This window comes from Plectropomus leopardus, chromosome 1 (assembly GCF_008729295.1).
Source record: "Plectropomus leopardus isolate mb chromosome 1, YSFRI_Pleo_2.0, whole genome shotgun sequence".
Classification (NCBI taxonomy): domain Eukaryota; kingdom Metazoa; phylum Chordata; class Actinopteri; order Perciformes; family Serranidae; genus Plectropomus; species Plectropomus leopardus.
In genome coordinates this window covers 34,175,959-34,199,596 of record NC_056463.1, presented here as the reverse complement: position 1 = coordinate 34,199,596, position 23,638 = coordinate 34,175,959, and the positions used below count along the sequence as shown (strand labels likewise).

Here is a 23,638-nt window from a genome sequence, read left to right as displayed (position 1 = left end):
AAGTAGTTTGTGCAGAGTTAATGTTCAGATCTAGTGTCTTTATACATAAAGCACACAGCACTATCCTTTCTCTTATTCTTTTTTCCTCCATTTCCCCACACCTTTAACTACGTCTGTCTCTTTGCAAAATGTCCACCACTTTCATCCATCCTCTCTTGTCTAAGTAATGCACTGAAATTTACAATGATCCTGGTATCAGATAGTCAGATATGGCACTAAAATGACATCCCCTTGTTGAGAATCTCTACACTATTAAACAATTTGATCGCAAATGAAGAAGAAAACGAATAAATCTCACAGAGCACTGAAGAATATTTGATTTCTCTAATGCAGAAAATAGGATTATGCGTAAAGCTTTTTTCTGCACTGACGTCAATAAAATGATTTAAGTTTATGCTTTTCCTTTCATGCTCAGCAGTAATATTCCAGAATTGGACTGAGGACAGAACAATGTCGTGTTCAGTTTAGTGCTTGTTTCTAATCAGTGATGCTGTTTAAAGTGCGTACAGAAGCTTGTGTGCTAGCATAATTTAGTCCATCTTTGCCAGCTTTGTATTTACAAGACAAAGCGTTATTATTTATCTTGGGTTTTTTTACACATCTTATACATGCTGTTTTTACACTGACACTGGCTCTCTTTTTCATTTATGTCAGCCTGGATTTCTATCCATGGTGACAACGGTGTGTTCATTTTAAAAAGTAATGCACCCCTGCAGAGGTGCAGGACTCCAAAAAATACACACACACTCTCACACACACTTGTTTCATAGAAACAATACACACACTCCTACTCACACCCAGAATGTGCTACTGCACTTAGTACAAAGGCTGTACAGCAATCTGCTCTTTGTGCCTGTCTTATCAGAATTAATTATTACCACTAATGCAGCCTGTCTGTTAAATTCTGCTCTTTCCCTCTCTCTCTCTCTTTGTCTCTCGCTCTCTCACTCACTTATGAGAGAATTTATAAATGGGAAAGAGAGATGTAGTGAGGAGAAGAAAGGGGGAAGAATAAAGATAAGATAATGCTGGATCAGTTACCCAGTATGTTAGAGGGATAAAAATGTACATCAGAAGACACACACACCATGCTCCCATTGTCCCTTATCTATATGCCTGTCTTCATTTGCAGGGTATATTAGACATGCTGGTTCTAAGCCAGGCAGAGGGCAAAAATGACTTGATCATCCACGCTTTGAAGAACAATTTTGAAGCTGATGCCTACTTCGTTAAAGTGATGGGTAAGTGACTGATTTGCCAAGTAGTAGGAGCCGTATTCCTCTCTACTGTCTACATGCCAGTTTATTGAGTGTGGCACATGAAGAAAGACAAAGGCACCATTTTGCCTCTTTCCATCTTTGTTTTTTTTTCCAAAACATCACATCGAGAAATACAACTGAAATTTTAATATTTCATGGTCTAGTGCATTATTTTGTACTCATACCATAACCACCCCTCCTGGACCAATTAGAATCATTGAACATGAGCAGGTCTTTTGCCAAGCTTGAAAACCAGATGGTCATAACTATTATCTGTCATGTTATTAAGATTTTTAGCCTCAGGCTACTCAATTGGTGGGAAAAAGCAACAAAGATCTACTGTAAATACAGCACTGAAGGGCACATAGCTCCCACTCTAGTTGCTGCAGTTGATAATGCACCATTGATGACACAAGAGTGGAAGCAGAACTCAAAATTTATCATGTGACAATAAAATACCCATATATTGTACTAGAAGTTTCCATCAAAGCTCGGGTAGACAGAAATCTGGAGACAGAAATCTGGAGAGAAAAAATGCAGAATTTGAAAATACACCCTCTTCCTGCAGCTCTTCAATACCCTCCCACCAGACAACCACAGACATATGTGTGCACTTCACCCAGGATCTTCCTTTGCAGCTATTTATTTTGTCTAATTTCAGAGTAGGGTTATGTGTAGCACAATCGCTCAGCCCCTCCTGGCCCCACCCACACTCTCTTTCGGTTTATCAGACCACAAATGAGACAAGAATTAGCTAGTTAGTCACTCCATGGTCCCTCCGCCTCACTCCCTCCCCCTGTGTCCTGTTGCAGCAGTTCAGGAGATGGACCTCCAGTTGGTGGTTTTAGTAGCTTTGGCTCGTGCAAACCTCCCAGCGCTGGGGGTCACAGCAGTTTGGTCTAACTTGTGTATTGGCAGCAACAGAAAGTTCACTAATCCAGCAGGAAGTCGGGACTCTTCGGTCCCCCAGAGCTGGGGTTTGCGCTGGCTGGATTTGGGTTGCTGTGGCCACTGACTCGGGGTCAGTCTTGGTGCTTCTGGACACACTGTGATTCACGGCTCTGTCTAATGTTAGCTACGTACACATGAATTTGAAGCCACAGACATGGCAGCAGTTAACATAAGGCTAAACTATGAATGCTTTTCTCCGAAAGGCTTTGCCAATACCAACATGTTTTATTTGTGTATTGTCAAACTCTCTTTTAGATTCTTTGATAAGTCTATCTTCCTTTGTTGGGTTGCTTTGTCGTGTAGGCAGCTGTTGCCCCTGCTGAAGTAGCAACTTTCTGTGCAGGATTCTCCAACATTCAATCATGCTTTTACTGAATGGACGTGCATCAAATCTTTATATACAGCCTACAGTAATCTCTCTGAAATTACCTGTGATTGGCCGAAGCCTCCCGTCACGGTCTAGATTTTCTAACCAAAACAGAGCCAAGAGGAGAGATGCAGAAGTCTAGTATTCTCTAAGACCACTTGAATTACAATATACAATACTGTTATGGGATTTTTGCCCTATGACACCTACCCCTGTTTAAAAAGCAGATACTATGAACTTTGTGTCTGTTTTAAGTTGGACTGATTTCTCACTAGATGTTTTTTATGGTTTCTGGTGTTCTGGGTCATTGTTATAAAGTGATACAATCATTCTCAACCTGTGTGTAGCATATATTTGCACACCAGATTGTCTCAGTACAGAACTATGAATTAAAATAAAACTAAATGATAAAGATAAAAGTCAAATGTAAAATTTTTAATTAAGTTTATGCTTTCCTGTTTTACTACTAAACAAATATGCCTGTGGTGCACACAACTTGAAGTCATGAAATCCTGGATCCAAAGCCAGATTGGCATCTTTACTGCATGTCAGCCTCCTCCCTCTCTCCTTGTGTAACCCGTCACTTTCCACTTTTGACTGCCTGATGAAGGTGTCAAAATGCCAGAAAAATAAGCTTTATTCCATCTGCGCTACGAAGATGACTAAATGTTAATTCAGAAGGAATATCACACACCGTTTGTGCAGCACGCTGTATATCAGTCACACTTTAAACCCGGTATTCATAAATGATGTCTGACTAGAAGCAACTGTAGCTTCAATATCTGCATGCAATGCTCAGAAATAGTTTTTATATTTTTGGCTCTCTGCTTTTTTCCTTTCAGTTAATAGATTTTATTTCTTCTATTGTAACATTGTTTGAGTAAAAATCAAGACACTGTCTTTTGAAGTCAAAATGTTGGTACAGCGTTAGTACCTAGTGACATTTGAGGAAAGCAAAAATAGTTCCACTCTAGGGTGGGCCTGTGCACAGTTTAATCTGTCACTCTACTCTGCTCATTAGTAGGAAAGAGAGCATTGTTCATCCCTCTCTGTTACAGAGCAGTTGGCGAACAGTTGTTGTTTTGTCTTATGTTGAAGGGAGGGGCTACAACTCACACACATAAATCATCACCATGTCCTTGTAAACACTAGTATACACATTTAGCATACGTACAGTACGTAATCAATATTCTCTGCCAAGAGCTACGTACATTTACACACAGATTTGACCGATCTAATGCGTACTGACTGAGATACATTAATAGTATTGATGGTCCCAAGTTATTAAAAACTTATCAGGAACTTTTTAGGAACTTTTATTTTATAGTTTATTTTTATAAAATGCAGTCATCACACTTTTATACAGCCAACCAATACAACATTTATCTCAGTAGGAAATACTCACAGGACTTCAGTGTAACAATAATGTGAATTAAACTGAATTGAGTCATAACATGAAACAAAATGAGAAGAATCTGACGGTACAGATAAGTCATATGTGGTATTCAGCAACTTTTAAGTTGAAATGGCAAAGGAAATTGGCACAGCCTGGGCAATCAGCATATATTTCATGTGGATTTTAGCAGCATTTAGTAAGTCAAGGATTGTGTTTGCTGTGCCAAAGATTGATTGATGATGCGACAGTGCTTTTAATGATGAGACTGGAGAGAGACCCTTTATCTAGTGTGGAGGAAAATGAGCTAAATCACGCCTATAATGTCCTGTGGTCCTGGCTTAAGGTCAATGCAGGGTCCTTGTGTAGGACCCCCATGGTTTCCAGATGCTCAGTAGAAGTCTGGATCACATTACTATTTGTTTTGGTCATTTACTGTTTTACACACTATCATTTGTCCAAACTTGTACTGAAAGGTTTTGCTTTGTTTTTTTTTAACTGGAAGAGGGCAGCCTAGATCCCAAGTATAGATATCAAAACTTTTAGTTAAGTTGTAGAATGTGAGTAAGCACTTTGTCATTATTATCATCTATGTAGCTGCTAGCAATAAATATTTTTCATCTACTGTAGGATGAAGATAGTTTTGTGATTATGCTCAGGAGTTATCTCTGTAAAGAGATATCTGCATATTAATGCAAAATCTGTAGGCGACGGGACAAGATTTCGATAATGTAGGCATTCAGATTTTTATTAATATCCAAATATCATTCACCAATCACATATTTGAGTTGGCGTTCCTGCAGGTGAACAGTCCGAGAGCAAAAGGGACAGAACGCACTGGCCAGAATCCAGTTTCGGAAGCCATTGGCTTTCATCTGAAGATGAAGCTTTTTTCTAATTTATCTGCATTCATATGCAGTTGTCTGTTTATAGAGATTACCTTAAATGTTGTCTGGACCTTTCTCATCTTGCAAATCAAATTGTAAACAATAAGCAGCACAGCAGATAGGAAGTCTGTCCTGTATATCCACTGGCTACACTGGATCTCCATAAATGGCAGATGGGTTCCAAAATCAGCTCAGTGGAGACTCATTCAGTTTAAAAAAGGTTAGGGCTCTGCATACCACCAATCAGTCAGTCAGTCAGTCAGTCAGTCAGTTGAGCAATCAATCAATCATTTATTTGCCACATGAAATTATACAAGATACAACTCCAGTGAAATGTGATCCCATCATTTCATTTGTTCACTATAATCAAGTCCTTCTTTGCATCTTCTTATGATTGTTGTATTGCTGCTTTATAGTTGTCCATGTTTCTAGATGGTTCTGGTAATTCATGGTTTCTGGTTATGGGATGATTTAACTCTCCACACACCTCAACAAGACTGCTGTAATGGTCGCTGCTCCAGGACAAGAGCAGCACAGTAATGCTGCCGCTTCTGAATGGAGTGTAGCAGTGATCTACAGCAGGAACAGGACAACAGCTCACATTACTACTGATACACCAGTCCTTATTCACTGTAAAGCACACACCTATTCTCCTTATCTCCCCACAGCCCTCATCTATGTAGTATCATCATATGGCAAAGCAGCCTCTGTGTTGAATGGCTCTGTCCAAAATTTAGCCAAGTTTCAGTGAATCACAGGATATTACGTTTCCTGATATGTCTTTCTAGCAGTGAGTAAGCTGTAGGTCAGCAGAAGTAGATTTTACAGACTATTTGATATCCTCATACCAATGAGTGAGTCGCAGGCATCACAGTTTAAAGCCAACCATCCAAAGCACCACTATGACTTGCAAAATAGACATAAGAGCCTAGATTTAGCACAAAATTTGGCAGGGCTGACAGAAAGGCGACTCGAAACATCCACACCTAAATGGGCAGATAATGATTTAAATCAGAGTTACAATATCGATCAGAACAGTTCAGATTATATCCTTCGTCCTTTGACAATATGATCTATAGTCCAAATACAGCCCATCTTGTTCACGTGGAATACATGGAGGCTCGTTGTAGTCTCTATTCTCTCCAGGCACAGTGGGCTCAACAGCAGCATGCATTGTGATACAAACTAAGAAGCTGAAACGACTATATTTGGGAAAAATTGCCAAAAATGTCACATATTATTTCATATGTCAATGCAGGAAAAAAACGTAAAAGGAAGAGTCATGTATTTTCAGTGCGCCTGACAGCCTCTGTGTGTGTACAGTATGTTTGTGTGACCTTGACTCGTCCCCCTTCCTTCTGCTGTAACATGAATTCCTTTAGTGCCGCCTCTCTAAACACTGTTGTTCTTTTCGTTATCCATGTCTTGTCTCACTGCAGCACATCAAACAAAACACACTGATACACCCGCACCAAAATGCCTGCCTCCCCCCTTGTTGATGCAAACACTGTCAGCTCCCCCACTCCTCCTCTTTATTCGACTTCAGTTATTACACGTTTGGTTGTGAATATTTCATACATGTTCAGCGTAGCCGACTACAGACTAGCGAGCAAACAACAAGCAACCGAAATAAAAATGTATCTGTCAAGTGTTACACCCTGTCGACATTTCATTCCTCTCCCCGGTGAACGTGAGCTCAAATGCAGTTTAATAGTCTCGCACCTCCCGTGAAACTCCCCGGAGGGCAAATTGTTTATTTACCATTCTTTTCAGGCGTCTCTGATAGCATGGCTGATAGCATTACACAGTAATAAGTGAGACTGACTGTGTGAACTTCATATTCAGACTTGACACATTATGTCAGCCAGTGATGTGTCTGTGTAGACAGCCTGATCCAGTCCTCCGATCTGTAAGATGGAATCCTATTTTCTCAAGATGACATCCCTCAACCCTCCCCAGAGCATTATTGAACAACACCCGCTGATGGGATTGACTTTGTGTCTGCCATGGTGTGTGTGTGTATATGTGCAGTTTGTGAGTGAAAGGTAAGATCCCATGATGCACACAGACTTCCTGGGATAAATCCATCACATTCTGGCCTCGGACAGCAGCCCTGCCTCTTGGACTGCCAGAGGCCTGGAGTCTTGCTGGGCTTTTCACACTGAGATGACCTGAACCTGTACCACTCTGACATCTTATCCTTCCGTGCATCCGACATGCAATAGTTCACTTGCTGGCACATTCCATCGAGACTCGTACCTCTGTTGCCATAGGTGCATATATTATTTAGGAGGAGGCTAGAGGGTTTTTTAATACAACTGCAGACCAACAGAAGATTGGCAGCTGGGATGCCATTCCGCAAAAGGAAAAGAAAAAGATGTATATACAGTATCTATACTGTATATGCAGGGATGACAGTGTTGGTCTATGGGTCAGTCAGTTGGTCCACCACTTTGGTCCAGACCGGAATATTTCTCCATCTATTTAATGGATTGCCATTAAATTTTATACATCCATGGTCCCCAGAGGATGAATCTAGTTCCCTTTTTTTATATTCAGCACAACCGTGAGGCATGACATCTTTGCTTCTTGTTAAAAATCTTGGCAAATGGTGGATGGATTGCTGTGAAATTTGGTGCACACGTTTATAGTGCCAAAGGGAGGATGAATTGTTGTAACTTTGATCTCTTGTCCTTTCATGTAGCGCCACCATCTGGTCTAAATTTTATTTGCTCATTACTTTGGTTTATGATCAAATACCTGCAAAACTCGTGACACTCCCATCAGCCTCAGCATTACCTTCAGTTTGTGATAATAAGCCAATGATAGTATGCTAAAATGCTTATCTAAGACAGTGAACATGGTGAGTTGCATCATTAACCCATGACCGTTCTCAGGTCACCAATTGTTTTAGTTAATTTGCTAAAGGTTATTAACCATTAATCGTTACCATTCTGTAGCACACCAGTTTTTCCTTGCCTTTCCTGCAAGGCTCATATTAGATTAGGTCCTTCTTCCTTGACATTCAGCAGCCAGTCAACAGAAGATGATAGTCATGTGATTGTGTGAATGGCAGCAAAGAGCTGTCCCACAACTGAAGCCAGTCAAGTATGAATTATACTGATTCTTTTCGGATCATCGGATCATGCTGGGTCCTGTTGTATAGCTGTGGGTTTCGTGTCTGTATGACTCATAATCAGCTGCAATCATGTCATTGCAGGTAAATGCATACGTTTGTTTTGTGTGTGTGTGTGTGTGTGTGTTTTGTTTTGTTTTGTTTTGTTTTGTTTTGTTTTGTTTTGTTTTGTTTTGTTTTGTTTTGTTTTGTTTTGTTTTGTTTTGTTTTTTGTTTTTTAAGTGAGGCAGAGTTTGACAATGACATGTTTTGCGACTCATTTTGAACACAGTGAATCATTCATCATGCTGCCAGTGTTGGCGTTGACACCCCTTTAGGGTTTGTTCAGGTCAAACACATTGGATCAGGTCTATCTGGACTGGGTGTGAATGAAAATTAAGTAATTAAGTAAGTTTCATAATTCTGGCTCCGGTTTGGGTCGGTTGTCCACTGGTCTCTTTTAGACCCCGTCATTGAAGAGACATGTACATATGATACACATATGCCTTTTGTTTATTCATATAGTGTTCAGTTTTTCCAGAAACATAACAGGGACATGCATGGAGCTATTAAGTCTTACACAAAGCAAAATGGTTCCACTTTAAGCTGTGAGACACAATGAGGCACAAATTGGTTACGGGGTGGACAGATGGATGGATGATTACTGCTGAGGAGGGAGGAGATGGGAGAAATCATAAACTCCAAAATTAGAAAGAAAGATAAAATGATGGGGAGTGGGAGGGGGTATCTCTGTGTGTGTGTGTGTGTGTGTGTGTGTGTGTGTGTGTGTGTGTGTGTGTGTGTGTGTGTGTGTGTGTGTGTGTGTATGTGTTGGGAGGGGGGTGTGAAGGAAAAGAGTGGCAGGCAGAACTGTATGAGTTGATTAGTTTCCTGCTCACTTATTAGGATGCAGATTAGCTGCATTGAGAAACATCTGGGAGCTTTTCTCAGGCCCACATACTGCCTTCTCCTCTCTCCACTCCTCACCTCTCCTTTCATCTCTCCTCCTCCTCCACCATATCCAGCTCTCTATTTTCCTCTTTCCACATTTCTTCCTCTCCTCTGCTCTTCTCCCCTTTCCTCTTTCTTTCTCCCATCTTTTCTCATTCCTGCCTCTCTCATTTCCTCCCCTCTAACCCTCTCCACCGTCTGTTTTTATCTCGCTCTCACCTCTCCTCCTGCCCTCATCCTGCCTTCACTCCTCTCTTGTTTCTCTTCACCAAATGTCTCGTTTCCTGTCCTCCTGCTTCCCCTCCAACTCTCGCAGTCTCAGTCACTCAGAGCTGTCTTTTATTCCCTCTTTTCATTTCATTCAAATGAGAACGAGGCGATTTACATGAAGTCATTCAGTGTGGCTCTGTCGTCCGGAGGAGGATTTGACTGGAGGCTGTATATTCAGATTGGTGTGAATACTTTTTCAGTGTCTGCAGCAACACACAAAGACAGCTGAGTGGGAGCACCCGCTCCCATGTTTGTCAAAATAGCATCCTGCACCAGCTTATGTTGACAGTTGAAGCCATCATGGCTCTGCCTGCAAATATGACAACAAGCAAGCTATACAGCACATTAGACTACATTTACAGCCATTTTATTCATCACCTACATGAAGCAGTAATTCATATTTCTTGTTTTAGTACAATATCTTCTAATCCCTCTCCCAGAACATTTGTCATGTTTCCCCCCTTTTGCCCAAAAGCGAAATAGCAGGAATACATCAGCCCATGTGCTTTGCATGCCTCTGTGTCAGCAGTAATGGACAGAGGCATAATGTTTTCGGGTTGTCCTTCTGTCCGTCCACCCAACCGTCCGTCTCCTTCTCGTGAATGTAATGTCTCAAGAACTCCTCAAAGGAATTTCTCCAAATTTGACACAAACATCCACTTGGACTCAAAGATGAACTGATTAGATTTTTAAGGTCAAAGGTCACTGTGAACTAGTTTTTGTCATTTTTGTAAATGCAATATCTCAAGAACACCTTGAGGAAAGTTTTACAAATGTCCACTTCGACTCACTGATGAACTGATTAGATTTTAGCGGGCAATGTGACCTTACATTCATCTTATTATCTTCCGATACCCTGAGGGAATTTCTTGAAATTTGGCACAAACATTCATGTGTAGTCAAGAATAAACTAATGAGAATTTGTTAATGGAAGGTCAATGTCACTGTGACCTCTCCAAAAACACTTTTCTGGCCATTATTCAGCGTTATATCTCAGGAACAGAGGGGGAGACATTTGGTCAGACACTGGACTGATGGCAGTAATCTTGGATGTCCACCTTGAAACGGTGCTAATTGTGTAGATCCTCGATGCTACCAGGTGAAGATGTGTTTCAAGCATCCATGTTTTCACAAACATGTATGTATACTAAGTGCAACTTGACTGGTGCAAAGGGGCATAGAACCAAAAAGTAGTAATTCTAGTTGATGATGGAACTCCAATATGGTGTAAAAATGGCCACTAGTCATGCTTCAGTTGTTTTCTGTGGAAGAAAAATTGAAAGTTTACAACCTAACATACCAGCAGCAGAAAGGAGACCATTGTACTTGAAAAGTCAGCCTATATCAATTTTATGTTTTATCAAATTCAAATTCAGTAGTGCGGACGACATCCACTGAGAATTGAAAGAGCCCAAAGATGGACTAATTAACAATTATATATAGTGGATTAAAGGATGAAAACAACTTTGAGCACCTAATTCTGAGTTATATTATTTGATTTATGGCTCTGAAAGCTAATTCAATTACCTCAAAACATTTACTCTGCTGCCATTTGCAATGCCTCTAACTCTAGTAAAGTCCCAGGTAGCCTACCAAGCACACACACAACAGCAGAGGAAACGTGGGCTGTGTTTCTAAGGCTGACATCAACCTGCATGACCCAGGGCTGCAGGCCAGTCAGTTGTCTTTTACAGCTCCAGGAAACTGGGATAATTCAGATTCGGATTATGCTGTTTGTTTTTTTTTATGCATCATGTTTGATGTACAATTTTCCTGTGTAAGTTTTCAAAAGCGTATTTGATCATGGAACAAAAAAAAGAGAGATGGCACAGCTGTGATTTTACTGTAATGTGCTGCCAACCGAAAACCATTTTGGATGAGGAGAACATGTTCTCTCTAGACAGTTAGCCTCTGTGAGGATGTTAAACTTTATTCTAATTGATATAGCTAATTAACTCGGTGGTCACATTGCATTTGTAGCGTTCATCCGAAAGTGAAACACTGTGGAAGCCACTGCCAGCTGTTCAGGGGCAGTGGGCATACAACAATGTTATAATGATGCGACCCAAAGTGAGCACTGAACAGGCCGGGCTCCCTGTGGGATTTGAATCCCCATGGAGGTGCAGTGCCTTGTCTTACTTACACTTAGACTAGACAAAACAATAGCTGTTAAAGTATGTCTAATGAGGGTGGATAAGGATATTTTTTTTAGTTTTCAGTCAGGCACACATGGGGAAACCAGCTTAACGGGAGACATTTTGTTAGGTAACGATTAAATGTCCTTTTTTATTGCAGAGCTTCCACAATAAAACCCAAATGTTTAATGCAACAAAGGCTTTCATTTACCAGACAGATAAGCCAAATCTCTGTGCAGTACATGCTGTACATACCATATGTAACAATACTGCATATCGCCTTGTAACATGGATAACAAAGCTTTTAGCAGGTGGTCATTTTTGGAGATGGTATGTTAAGACCAGATGTCAGCTCACTGTCAATCACAGTGTGTGTGGTAGTGTATATGGAGTGGAGCGAGGCTGTGTTTTGTGTCCATGCATTTCTGCAAGCAGCCCTGCAGTCAGCAAAAGCAGCCTGAGGACAATGAGAAGTGATGAGCATCTCAGAGCAAATGCTGCTCAGCTGTCAGATTGTTGTGTTTGTGTGTCAGTGTGTTTGCGTGTATAGCGTTGGTCTGCTTAACTCTCGTTGACTCTCACTTGTAGCCACTAGAGCTGACATGGCATGTCATGTTTCCCCGTCAGGGTCTGCTCATCGCATTTTGCTCTTTATGTATATGCGCATCTGTGTATGACGTCAGTTGACCTAACAGCTCAGGACCACGTTGTGACGTGTGGTTACCATGGCTCCCTGTAGTTTCTTTTTTTAGAGTGCCAGTGAGGATACAATTACAGGTGAGGCTCCGACCAAATAAAGGCAATCTTTCTGTCACACATCATACACAAAGTTAACAAAGCTATATAAAGCTAAACATGTAATTTCAGCATCTACTATTACAAAAACAAAAAATACTTTTGGATGTAGTTATAAAATTATTTCCCATGAAATTACCTCTATATGTGTTGCAAAATCTTAGGCAGGCCTTTTAAACTGGCAGCCCATAGGCCACATCCAGCCCAGAGACAACCTCCAAGTGCCTCAGCGTACATCAATCTGATACACCAGTATGACAAAATATGTAAACTATGCCTAGGGAGTGAGCCATCTCTCTTCTTTCTCATCCCTGTTAAATTACACGTGTGCAATAGCAATCGTGCAGGATGTAGGGATCAATAAAGTAACACGGTCAATCATATCTTTCACAAATCAATGTTTTCTTATGTAACACAGTCCACACCATGCTTAATAGCTTTTCACAACCTTGAGCTGAAGTCGAATAGGTGAAAATATATCCCTTTTGCCTCGACCTTCGAGAAAAACATCATGAGGTGACGTGTGTGTGTGTGTGTGTGTGTGTGTGTGTGTGTGTGTGTGTGTGTGTGTGTGTGTGTGTAATGTGGGAGACAGGGAAAGAAAGGATAATGCGCCCACTCTCATTCCGAAGTTGTAAAATACCACTGCTTTTTCAGTAATTTTGGCATCAGACAGCAGAAAGCCAAAAGCCACCTTTTGTGACAGTGTGATACACCAATGGGCAGCGACAGTTTGTAACACAGACGGAACCTTTCAATGTTTTTTGATACGCCTCTGGTCAGCTAGATGGCACCTGTCCCGGCCATATGACACACCGCTGATCGCTGTCAAAGTGAAACGCTGTTAGTAACTACATAAAATATGAAACTGGAAAGTCCCCAGGGCATTTGGAAGGGAGGTGGATGTTTCCAACAAACCCCAGACTTTCACCTGGGAGCCTGTTGTTCACTTTCTCCGTGATGTTTTTCTAACCTTGTGCTTTTTTGACGTGCCAGCTTAGGTTGCGTCCCAGAACGTCAGAGAGTAGATGCAGGCGGATATGTCACGCATTGTATGTAGTTGTGGAAGTCCACTGACAAAGTGGCGATATGTGACCACTTCAGATGAGAATGTGGGTTTTGTTTTTGTTTTTTGTTTTTTGATTTCAAAAGTGAAACAATTAACATTTCTTTAAATTTGTATTTTAATAAGATGTAATCAGATAATAATGAGAGAAAGCAAATATGTTGATCCTTCTCTCTCATAAAGTAGACCTTTTAAGAATGTAGTTAGTATTTTAAATTTGATCATTGAAATTTTCTGTCAACAATATATATATATATATATATAATACCAGCTGATGAAAGCACCAAACCTAATGCAGGTTTTAGTTTCTGCAAGATTTCAAGCTCCTGTCTGCTCTTCATGAGAAAGATCAAATTATCACCTGGGCATGTAAATGATTGCTTGAAATCAAAGCTAGCAACTCATTAATATTTAATGTCAACACATCAAATTTCAGAAAATTCATTTTAAACCTGGCAGTCTTTAACAAGAAGGGTTTGTTTTACAGAATATAAGAAACAGCTAATTTTATTCCCTGCATTTCATACATGAGCGACCATCTGAGCAATGTGGGAGACATATGCATAGATGAGTTTGAATAAGTAGATTTGTAAGGAATCTTTGTTGCCACATTTCTGAAACTTGTAAACAACACCCACGGCATTTAGTATCAGTAATAACAGTAAAGCACTCTACACCCATGAGTTTTTAGTGGTGAGAAATGGCCTGATTTTCAGTGTCCCAGACCACAAACTGGCAGCACGGATTAAGAGTACAGACCACTGTATATCACTAAGTGATGCATTTTCATCCAAAGCCATCAGTGTGCCTCGTCTTTTCAATCTGAGTTACAGCAGCTGTCATCAAGCTGTCACTAAATACGGCCCGTAAAAAGGCCCGACATACTGATCACATTATCGTCTGGTCATAGAATCTTACTTTTGCTTTTTATTAAATCAGCCACAAACCTACACTGAGAGCTGCGTTTCTGTAAACCAAATATTTCTTCCTCACCAGGTTCTGGGCAAAAGCATCTGCTGTGTTTTCCAGAGTTTTGTTCTGAGTCAATCTGATATAATTGCCACAGACCAAGATGCCTAAACACTGTAGAAACATCTTGGTTGTTATTTTGTTTGTTTGGAAAAACAAGTGTTCTTCCACACAATTTCTGACTGGCCAGTGCATATTTTAAACTGCCTGCATTAGAAGAAATAAGTACTTAATTGGGATGCAGTGGTTAATCTTGCACAGGCTAGTTAATCACTCCTTTGGGATGTTAGTTTCCTAGCAGGAGGCCAGCACTCTGTCTGTGTATTCAGCAGTGTTTGAGAACCACACAGCTGGATTCCCATGGCAACTGGCCTAATTTGTCCAGTTCAGAGTCCCTGCTTGTAAATAGGCACGAAACAGCTGAAACACCCTGACACGTGTATTTGATCAAGAATCCCAGTGTGTATACCAAAGAGTTTTCATAAATCAATTGTTGTATATAACTATCTGCTCTGATCTGGAAGAGATGTGTCCTTGAGATATTAAACAGATGTGTCCTTATGTGTGTCCTCCAATATTAAACATTTTACACCTGTCACTTGTTGTGATTTTAAAAAATAACCTTATTTCAAACTTGAGACTAGGTAGAACTCTATAATTTCTACCCCTAAACTGAATCATAAATCTTATAATAATTTTAATGTCCAATTTACCAAGTTAAAACTAAATCAAAGCCCTAATATTGAATTCACTCAAGCTTTCTTTTTCCTTCCTAAGGTATGGAAAACTTCACCTTCCCATTTTTATTGCAATGTTTTGTCTACGATCTACGATTTATAATTTCTCATGAAGACTTAAACATGCTATCTGTATTTTTATCCCATCCACAGCCAATCACACGAGGGCTATTTTGCTCACGGAGACTGCTGATTTTTTTTGATAACACACCTAAAAGCAGTATTCAAGATAGGCTGCTCACTGGTTGACTCATTGTCACGATGATGAAAACACACATACAGGCCCATACAGACTACACCGACCAGTTCATCCAACACTTTATTAGGTTAGTCCTGCGAAGGAGCTGCCATCAGTCTTAATATTACACTAGAAAATAGGCTAGCTCAGTCCCACAGAGGCTGTTTTGGCTGTGCGGTGCGTGTGTGTGTGTGTAAGATAGAGAGACTGCTGTATTAGCAAGAGACAAAATCTGCTCCCTACTGGATGTGCGAAAGCTATTCCAGGGAACTTGTTTTGGCCATGGAAGAGCTGTTATGTGCTTGTTACATGTCAACCAAGGATTGAAGTATGAAATACAAAGCGGCCTCACAGAAGCAACACTCAATTTCAGTTTCCTCCTCTCTCTTGAGTGTAGTTACAGACTTGCCCACACACACACACACACACACACACACACACACACACACACACACACACACACACACACACACAGATGCCCGCCCCGACTCATCTACTTCCTGGAGCGACGGCGTGCCCACTGAGTTGTGAAGGACTTCTGCATTCATGCAGTTTACGTCTCTCTTTTTCTCTCCTCTTTCTCTTTATGCATCAGTGATTTCATGTCATGGAATTCCTAATGTTGCATGTGTGTGTGTCCCTGTCTCACTGATAACATTTATTAATTTCTCTATTGTCACGCATACCTTACATTCAGGAGTTTCAGTGGATGCGTAGAGACGAAAAGTGCCTCCTTTTTTGGTTTTGACTTGGACTTTATTGGGTGTTTCACATTTGACAGGAAATAAAAAGGAGAGAGACAGTTTGACATGAGGCTAGGGCGCTCCGACAGTGTTATTACCATGGGGTGCCAAGTGTGATTTAGTTTTATTACATCTATGCTGGAAATTAAAATGTCTCTAAATTCTGACGTTTTGTTTTCAATCACCCAAACACAGATCGCCATTCACATTAATTCGTCTTAAATATGTCAATTTAAGTGACAGTAAATGCTTCATCTCTCTTGTTTCCCACTAAGAGAGTGTCCTGACAATAATTTGTGACATACAATTTATATTCAAGCTGTGTGACATTGTTTTGTCCTCTTGGTCCCTTTGTGCATCGACGTCTTTCATCAGGTGTTTTGTAAGATCATTTCATTTCATTTTCATTTCATTTTCAAGATTATTTTAAGTCTTGCTCAAGATGCATTCTAAAGATTGAAAGAGGGAAAACTGTTGAAGTGCAAATGGTTACTGTCCAGTGTGTGAGAATAGAAATCAATACATTAATCTTGGCTCTTAAAGGAGTACTTCATCCCCAAAATGACACAGTGTTAGGTTGAATTTGTGAGGAAGACATTGTTGTCACCTGCCTTAACTGATCGAAGAATCCAAAAATGGATAAAATTCTAAATGGACTGAAGTTAATAGGCATTAACAGCAGCAAAACCATACAATCATACATTAACAAACTTTCACACAACTTTAGCAGTACAATCAAGTCTTATTTATATATTTCACCTCACTGAACATGGGAGCTGCTGGTCTCCCGTTGCCTCAATCAGTTAGTTATTTTTTGTTATTGTGTGACTTCTGTGTTTTAAAGCGTTTGTTTTGATTCAGTAAAAGTCACACAATAACATAAACAAACTACTGATGCAGGAAGCTCCTGTGTTAAGTGAGGTAAAATTAGTGTATTTGTCAACGGAATCTGGCTTTGGAGAGTGTAGATAAGTTTTACTTTCATTTAAGCTCCTTGTTGAAAATGGCTGTCTTTTTATGAAGTATTGAGCAAACAGATGGATAAATGAGACCTGGATTAATCTGCAAGGGTTGTGTGAGAGTTTGTAAACTCATGTTTTGATATAGTTTTGCTAGTTTTTTTTTCACCAAAGGCATGTGCTATGTGCTAATTGTGCAGTGGCTTTTAGTCCTGCTATATACCCTGTGTACTGTTTCTTTATAATCCCAAATGAGACTGACTTCAAACAAATGACAGTCTAACCCTTCTGCATTATTGATTTACAGTTTCACTGACAGTGGTGCCTGTAGCCTGACCCCAAACAGCATGAAATTCAAACAAGATGTATTGATCATCTGCAGCCTTCATCAGTGACTTTAGTCCAAAGCCAAAGCCAAAGTGATGTGATGATGTGGTGTTTGCTCAGAGTTGACAAGCAATATAATTACATGCAGAGCTTTTTCTGATCACTTTGGTGCACTTGGCCAGACTTTCACCGCCACTGCTAAAGGCTTTGATCTTATAAATAATAAAACAACCTGATGTTTTTATTTTATTTTATTAAACTTAACTCAACTTGTAGGACACTCGGATAGCTGCCTTGGGCTCTGAGCACGAACTGCAGTCATTTAAGAGGTTTCAGATTTCTCTCTGACATACATTATACCCACAGCAAAAAGGAATACAGTACAAAGCAATTACTGAAGGTTTTACATTCTCATTAGATTATGAATCATCTGTGGTCACTGCAGGCCTGTTTTGATATCCTTGACTTGAAAACATTTTCTAGCCCTGTTTTTGGAATACCTGTGTGATTACTAAACATGCTTTGAAAAGCAATGTTAAACGGCAACACTCAGGGCCTCGCTAAGCAATAAAAGTGTTTTTTTCCCTCATGAAATTAAACCTGTTTATCAAGGATGTTAAGTAGCAGCATGTACGCAGTGTGGTCAGTCAGGGTCAAGGAACACATGTTTGTCTTTGATGGGTGCTCCATCTGAATTCTGCTTCAGGCATATAATTAATAAGCTTGTGAACTTCAAAGCAGCAAATTTGCCCTTGCCACACGTACGCCATTTCTTTTTATATCAAAGCTTAAAAGAAAAAAATCCTCTTGTTTATTCACACAAAGTGATGGCAGAAGGGTTACCGAGTGCAAGGCTCAGAGCATAAAAAAATGATGCAATGCAGTCCTCAACCCTGGACCAGCATCGCATTTGCATACAGCATTAACATCATCGGTCAAAATTAGTTTGGACAATCCAGTGCGAGCAGTCATCTTATGTAATATAGTCATACAGTGATGTTGTACATGGGCACAGTGCTTTGAACAGGTTGATGGCCAATAGACTTGCACTAGCATAGCACTTTTCTAGTAGGTTGACCACTCAAAGTGCTCCTACACTACTTACACTAACATTCATACACCTCTAACCAAGGCTACAATACAAGGTGCTGCCTTCTATTCAGTTTTTATACATTCATACACAATTATATACAAGTGGAACGGTAATCAGGAGCAATTTGGGGTTCAGCATCTTGCCCAGGGTTACTTCGACATGCGGACTGGAAGAGCCAGGTATCGAACCACCAGCCTTTTAAAGTAGAGGACGACCTTACCTCTTGAGCCACAGCTGATTTTGACCAACCTAGTTTATCGTTTTAGCAGGCTACCATTTGCTAATTAGCACAAGGGGGGAGCTCTAATAGTCCACTATTTGCCAATTCAATCTGAGGAGCCTGATTCAACTGCCTGTCACAGTCGAATTGTTGCAGAAAAATATGGTCACAAAACAAAAGATCAGTCAATTCAGGCTATATGTCTGATTTTACATCGAACTGTTGGTTTCTCCCAATAGATAATGATATAACCTATTTATTTACTAGGTATTAATCAGAGCACTCATAAGAAAGTGATGATGACAGTTCTTTGTCAAAATAAACAGGGGGTGGTGTGTAGAAACAGCTTTTTGTGGCTTGCATCTCTCTCTCTCTCTCTCTCTCTCTCTCTCTCGCTCTCTCTCTAGAAAGTTACAAGTTCTGCTTACAACAAGGGAAAGAAAGCAAAAACCAAACTTACTGATGTGCTCTGTCCGTCTGTCTATCGATCTCTTCCGCTCCCTTTCAGTACTATGGACAGCTCCACTGCGGCACCAATGAACACACAGAGTAACATGCAGCCTCAGCACACAGCAAACAGCACTGGATGGCATGCCTTATATTATGAATTAATGGAAACTGAGAATAAGGATCAATGAGTAAAGCAGACTTAACAAATAAGATCCCACTGTGTATATTCTGAGTTGGGACACCCCTAATTAGCACTAAACACAAAGAACAGCTGAGACTGGTTTTGTAGATGTTTGATCGTTACCAAGGTTTTTGGCCTAAATTTTTGACCTGATCAGTGGTCAAGATGAAAAGTTAGAGATCAGCACCTCACACCTGGTAGAGTGTGCGCCACATATAGGCTGAGGCCTTTGCTGCAGCCCTTTGCTGCATGTTATACCCCCTCATTCTCCCCACTTTCCTCAATATCTGCACTCAATGGCAAACAATTCAAAATTACTAATTTAAAACCTAAGAATATCAATAAAGGAGAAGTCACCCTTTGGGGACCAAATTTTATTTTACCCATGAACATGCAGCCAGGCATCCTAAATGTTAAAAATAATTATCAAGTGTGCAACATGAAAATAAACAGAAAGAAAAGTGGCATTTTTATATATCATTCATTTATTAAGTACTTTTATTTTGTTTGCTAATCAAATTGTCTATCATGAAGTTTAAAGGCTCATAGTGAAACTGGAGGTTGATTGTTGCAGATATGCTTCACAAATGAAAAACATAGAGAGGGTTGCAGATTTGTGTGATGTTGAATGGCTTCCTATACTGCACAGGTGGGCAGGTAGGTCGGCTGCGTATTGACACAAGCTCTTCTCTGAGATGTTGTGAATTGACACATTTGTAGAAACAGAAGCGTATTTGTTCCGTTAGATAACACTGCAGAAGCATTTCATAAAACACTGCCGGTGCAGACTGCCCTTTAGACCTGCTGTGTTTAAGCCTTTTCTAATAGTTTTTTTTTATTAATGCTTAATGGTGTGTAGCAGAGTTCTATAAATATTCTTAATAGTGTGGAAGAATAAATAGAGGAACCACACTGATGAGTGAATGTGGAGCTGTGGACACGAATCAATTGTAATTAAATGAATGGAGATATGTAATGGGGCATTGCAGTTTGTTATAAATATCAGAGTGACGTCAGGGTCAATGTTCACCTGCCAATGCATTAGTGTACTATAGCAACCCATTTTAAAGAGTCTTTATATAACAGAAAACCATGAAAATAATTACAGTGCCCACTTGTTGTTCAGGTGGGTTATTGAGGCTATGCGTACAGTAAATGTTTCTGATTAACATGTTTGTAGCAAATTAGTGCTGAACAATTTCATACGAAGGCGTCATCCACACACTGTGTGCAGGATGGCGCTGGGGGCACTGTGATGTTTCTTGTGAATAGGTGCATTGAGTTTGGCTGCTGTTTAGTACCGTGCTGGGTGCAGACCTTATTATCAGAGTATTGGGCTTCAGCATGACTCCATCAGGCAAATCAAGGCAACCTAGACCCAGGACCCTATTAGTATGCTAATAAAGTCACTTCTCTAATGACTGATTAGCAATTCAGCGGATTTTGTCCTCTCCGCTTGTACACACAAATAAGTGAAAGGCTTTCTTAGTACGCACATATACGCGCACACTCACAGCGTTAATAGCATGCACATTTGTTTTTTATGTTTCTCATTGCTGGCAATTTATTTGTAAGCCTCCCCTCCCCGCTTTCTTTGGTTGTCCATCTTGTCCATATTCACCTAGCACGCAGGAAAGAATGTTCAATTATATGTGAGGAACGCTTAAGCACAGTTAATATGAGTTTGATTATTGTATTTTGACTACCAGCCACAGTGGAACTTGTGTCATTGTGCAACAAAGGTTTTTCTGTTCAAGTTAACCTCCTAAAGAGGGCAGAAAGGTTGATTTGGTGGCCCTCAGGGCATGGCAGCGCTGTGTTATGGCTGATTTCTAGTTGTACCGTAGCTTACACCTATTCTGTTGTGAGCATGTATACTGCCCTGGTGTGTCTGTGTTGCTCTGCAATTACAACTCTATAACACTAGCTGGTGGAGTTTCTATGCCACTGTGTTGAGTTTCTGTGAAGTAGACTTAAGCTTGTTTGATCCAAAACACACCAAACACAAGGACAAAATGTGACTCCATTATAACTCGTAATGTTCGCAGAGAAAACACTTTTGCTGGACATGTCACCCCACGAATACAACATGCTAACATTATCAGCATAAGCCTATGACATTTTAAATCGCATGATTGAGCCTAGCGGATAGCACCGTTTTTCTTATATGAAGACACGAACAGCAATATTTAACAAAGGTAACAATACAAAAACACACAGGACTCAATATTCTATTTTTTATTTATTTATTTATTTATTTTCTTTTTCAGGGGGAAATTTATCATCTTCACAATTTGTTTCTAATCTGCGAAATAAAATGAAAGAAAAGCTTAGTTTTCATTGAGGGAAATGGTTTTTAGTTTTTATATATACTGAGCCAATTTGCTACTTGAACATTGACCCTCAAGAATATGTATCGATAGGAAAAGCAAGCAAGCACCTTAAAAAGAAATGGATGTAGCAGCATATGCACTTTAGGGACTTTTTTTTCTTATTATTCTCTATATGATACTGAAGGTTTGACTTTTAGTATGAATCTATATTTCTTCAACTGTTTTTGCTGTCTGCGAAATGTGTTTGGGGCTTTTTGACTTTTTTTTAAAGAGCTGTACTGAGTCACATTCCTATCAACTGTTTTGATATGGCAATAAAGTACTGAATCTTGAATCTTGAATTTTACAGCAATAAACAGGAGGACATGTTTGATTTGACTTTGTATGGAATGAGCGCCATACCTACAACATAGATTCTGTATAGACGCAGAGTAATCTTAGACATATAACACATACTGAGCAACATGTCTAACTCTTGCTTCTCTGTCTTCCTCAGTGCTCAGCGGCCTCTCAGAAGATGTCAAGGTAAGAACACTGTCTTTATTTGTCCACTTTTCTAATGACAGCATAGAAAAGTTAAATTATTTCTTATCTGTCTGAGCACTGACCACTCTGACCAGGTGTGTCTCTGTCTGAGTGTTCTGTCTTCGTACCCATTCCACTTATCTATCCATGCATGCAGCTTTATCGTCCTCCAGAGTCCGTACTCAGCACCTTTTTTTTCAGCAAGTACAGAGAGCGATAGGCTGAAATATCCTGACTGCTGGCCAAACTTCATGTCTATATGGAGGATCAACTTTATTCAGGAAATTAGGGAAGGGGATTTGAATGGGTGATGTGTTTTTGAGCCGTAAGGCAGTATAAGCTCCTCTTTATATGTAAAGTACCGTTTTTTTTGTGCAGCCTTAAAAAAAAGTACTAAAAATGTAAAGGACAAAAATATATGAGGGTTGTTTTCATGCAATAAAATAGCTAGTGATTTCCACCTTACCCTCCCTGGTTCGCTTTTTGTTGTTGGAGATGAGTGGCAGACCTTCATCATAAAAGTCAGTCGCCCACACTTACTTTTTGTATCTCGTGCCCTTCCTTGTCGTGAGCATTTTCCAATAAAATATCAGTGTAAGAATTTTTTTAGCACAGGGGCAAATAAAAGCCAGGTGTGCCTGTTTTCCAGCTCCTGTCCTTGGTAAATAGATTTTGGGGTTTGTTGCTTTTTGGTGTTGTTCAGGGATACTTTGACAGTAATGGTCTCTGCTGAGACTGGGTTTGTACTACAATAACAGGTATCTGTCATAGTTTACCATCTGCTCACATTCTTGAAGTTTATGAGGGATCCAAGGCTTTATGTCTGCGTGATGAGGCCAGACAGAGCTTATCAGCTTGATACAGACAAGCTTCAACAAGGTTAACTTTTGACTCCTTTCACAGTGGTCCTTGGCCTTGAGCTTCATTTTGTTTGATTAACAAAAGCTTGGCAAAGAAAACAGTCAGTACCTTCTATGTTGTGTGTGCTTGTTCTTTTTTTTCCTTTTTTTTTATTTTTCTTTGTCCCTTCGAACTTTTCAAACATCTTGATGTGGAAAAGATCCAAGTAGGGTGAAACATTGTCACAATTATTATTTTTGAAGCATGGAGTCTGTGTGCAGGCATGACTTATTTCCTTCATATACGCTGTTTTCTGATAGCCTTGAACGTATATGATGTGGGTATAATTATTCTCCCAGTTTGATTAATTGATCATAAGTTTGAGGGCTTCATCAGATGTCAAAACACTTCAAAACAGTTCATATGAGGGAGGATTTTATAACCCACAGCAGCAATTATTTTATCCTCCATCTCAGCAATCATAAACAATAGAAATATGCCATTTGCATTCAGAATGTGCCTACCTGGAATGTGTCCTTGCATGTATTTGATTGGACAGTTATAATGTCGGTTTAGACATGGCCTAACTACTGAACAAAGAGATTGAAGAAGATGAGCGCCATAAACCATGTTCTACTCTATTACATCATCCAACAGCTGTAGCTCCTAGTAAAGTTGCAGAATTCCCCTTTCAGATGGCAGATGTGCGTGTGTTGCAGGTCTGATGGACATGCATCTGATCCATACATTAGATGCATTCACAACACAGCTGTCCTGCGTCTTACTGTTAGCAAAGACTCCGCTCTGCATTGCAGTTCAAACATTTTACTGATA

The 23,638-nt window shown here is 40.0% G+C and overlaps 1 protein-coding gene across 1 annotated transcript in view; it reads left to right on the top strand.

Moving 5' to 3' along the window:
• itfg1 (integrin alpha FG-GAP repeat containing 1) overlaps window positions 1–23,638 on the top strand; it is a 192,373-nt gene that overhangs the window by 127,256 nt on the left and 41,479 nt on the right. The window contains exons 12-13 of the mRNA XM_042484273.1: window positions 1,133–1,241; window positions 21,936–21,964. Of these exons, the coding sequence (XP_042340207.1) occupies window positions 1,133–1,241; window positions 21,936–21,964 (138 nt within the window). The remainder of the gene's footprint in view (window positions 1–1,132; window positions 1,242–21,935; window positions 21,965–23,638) is intronic.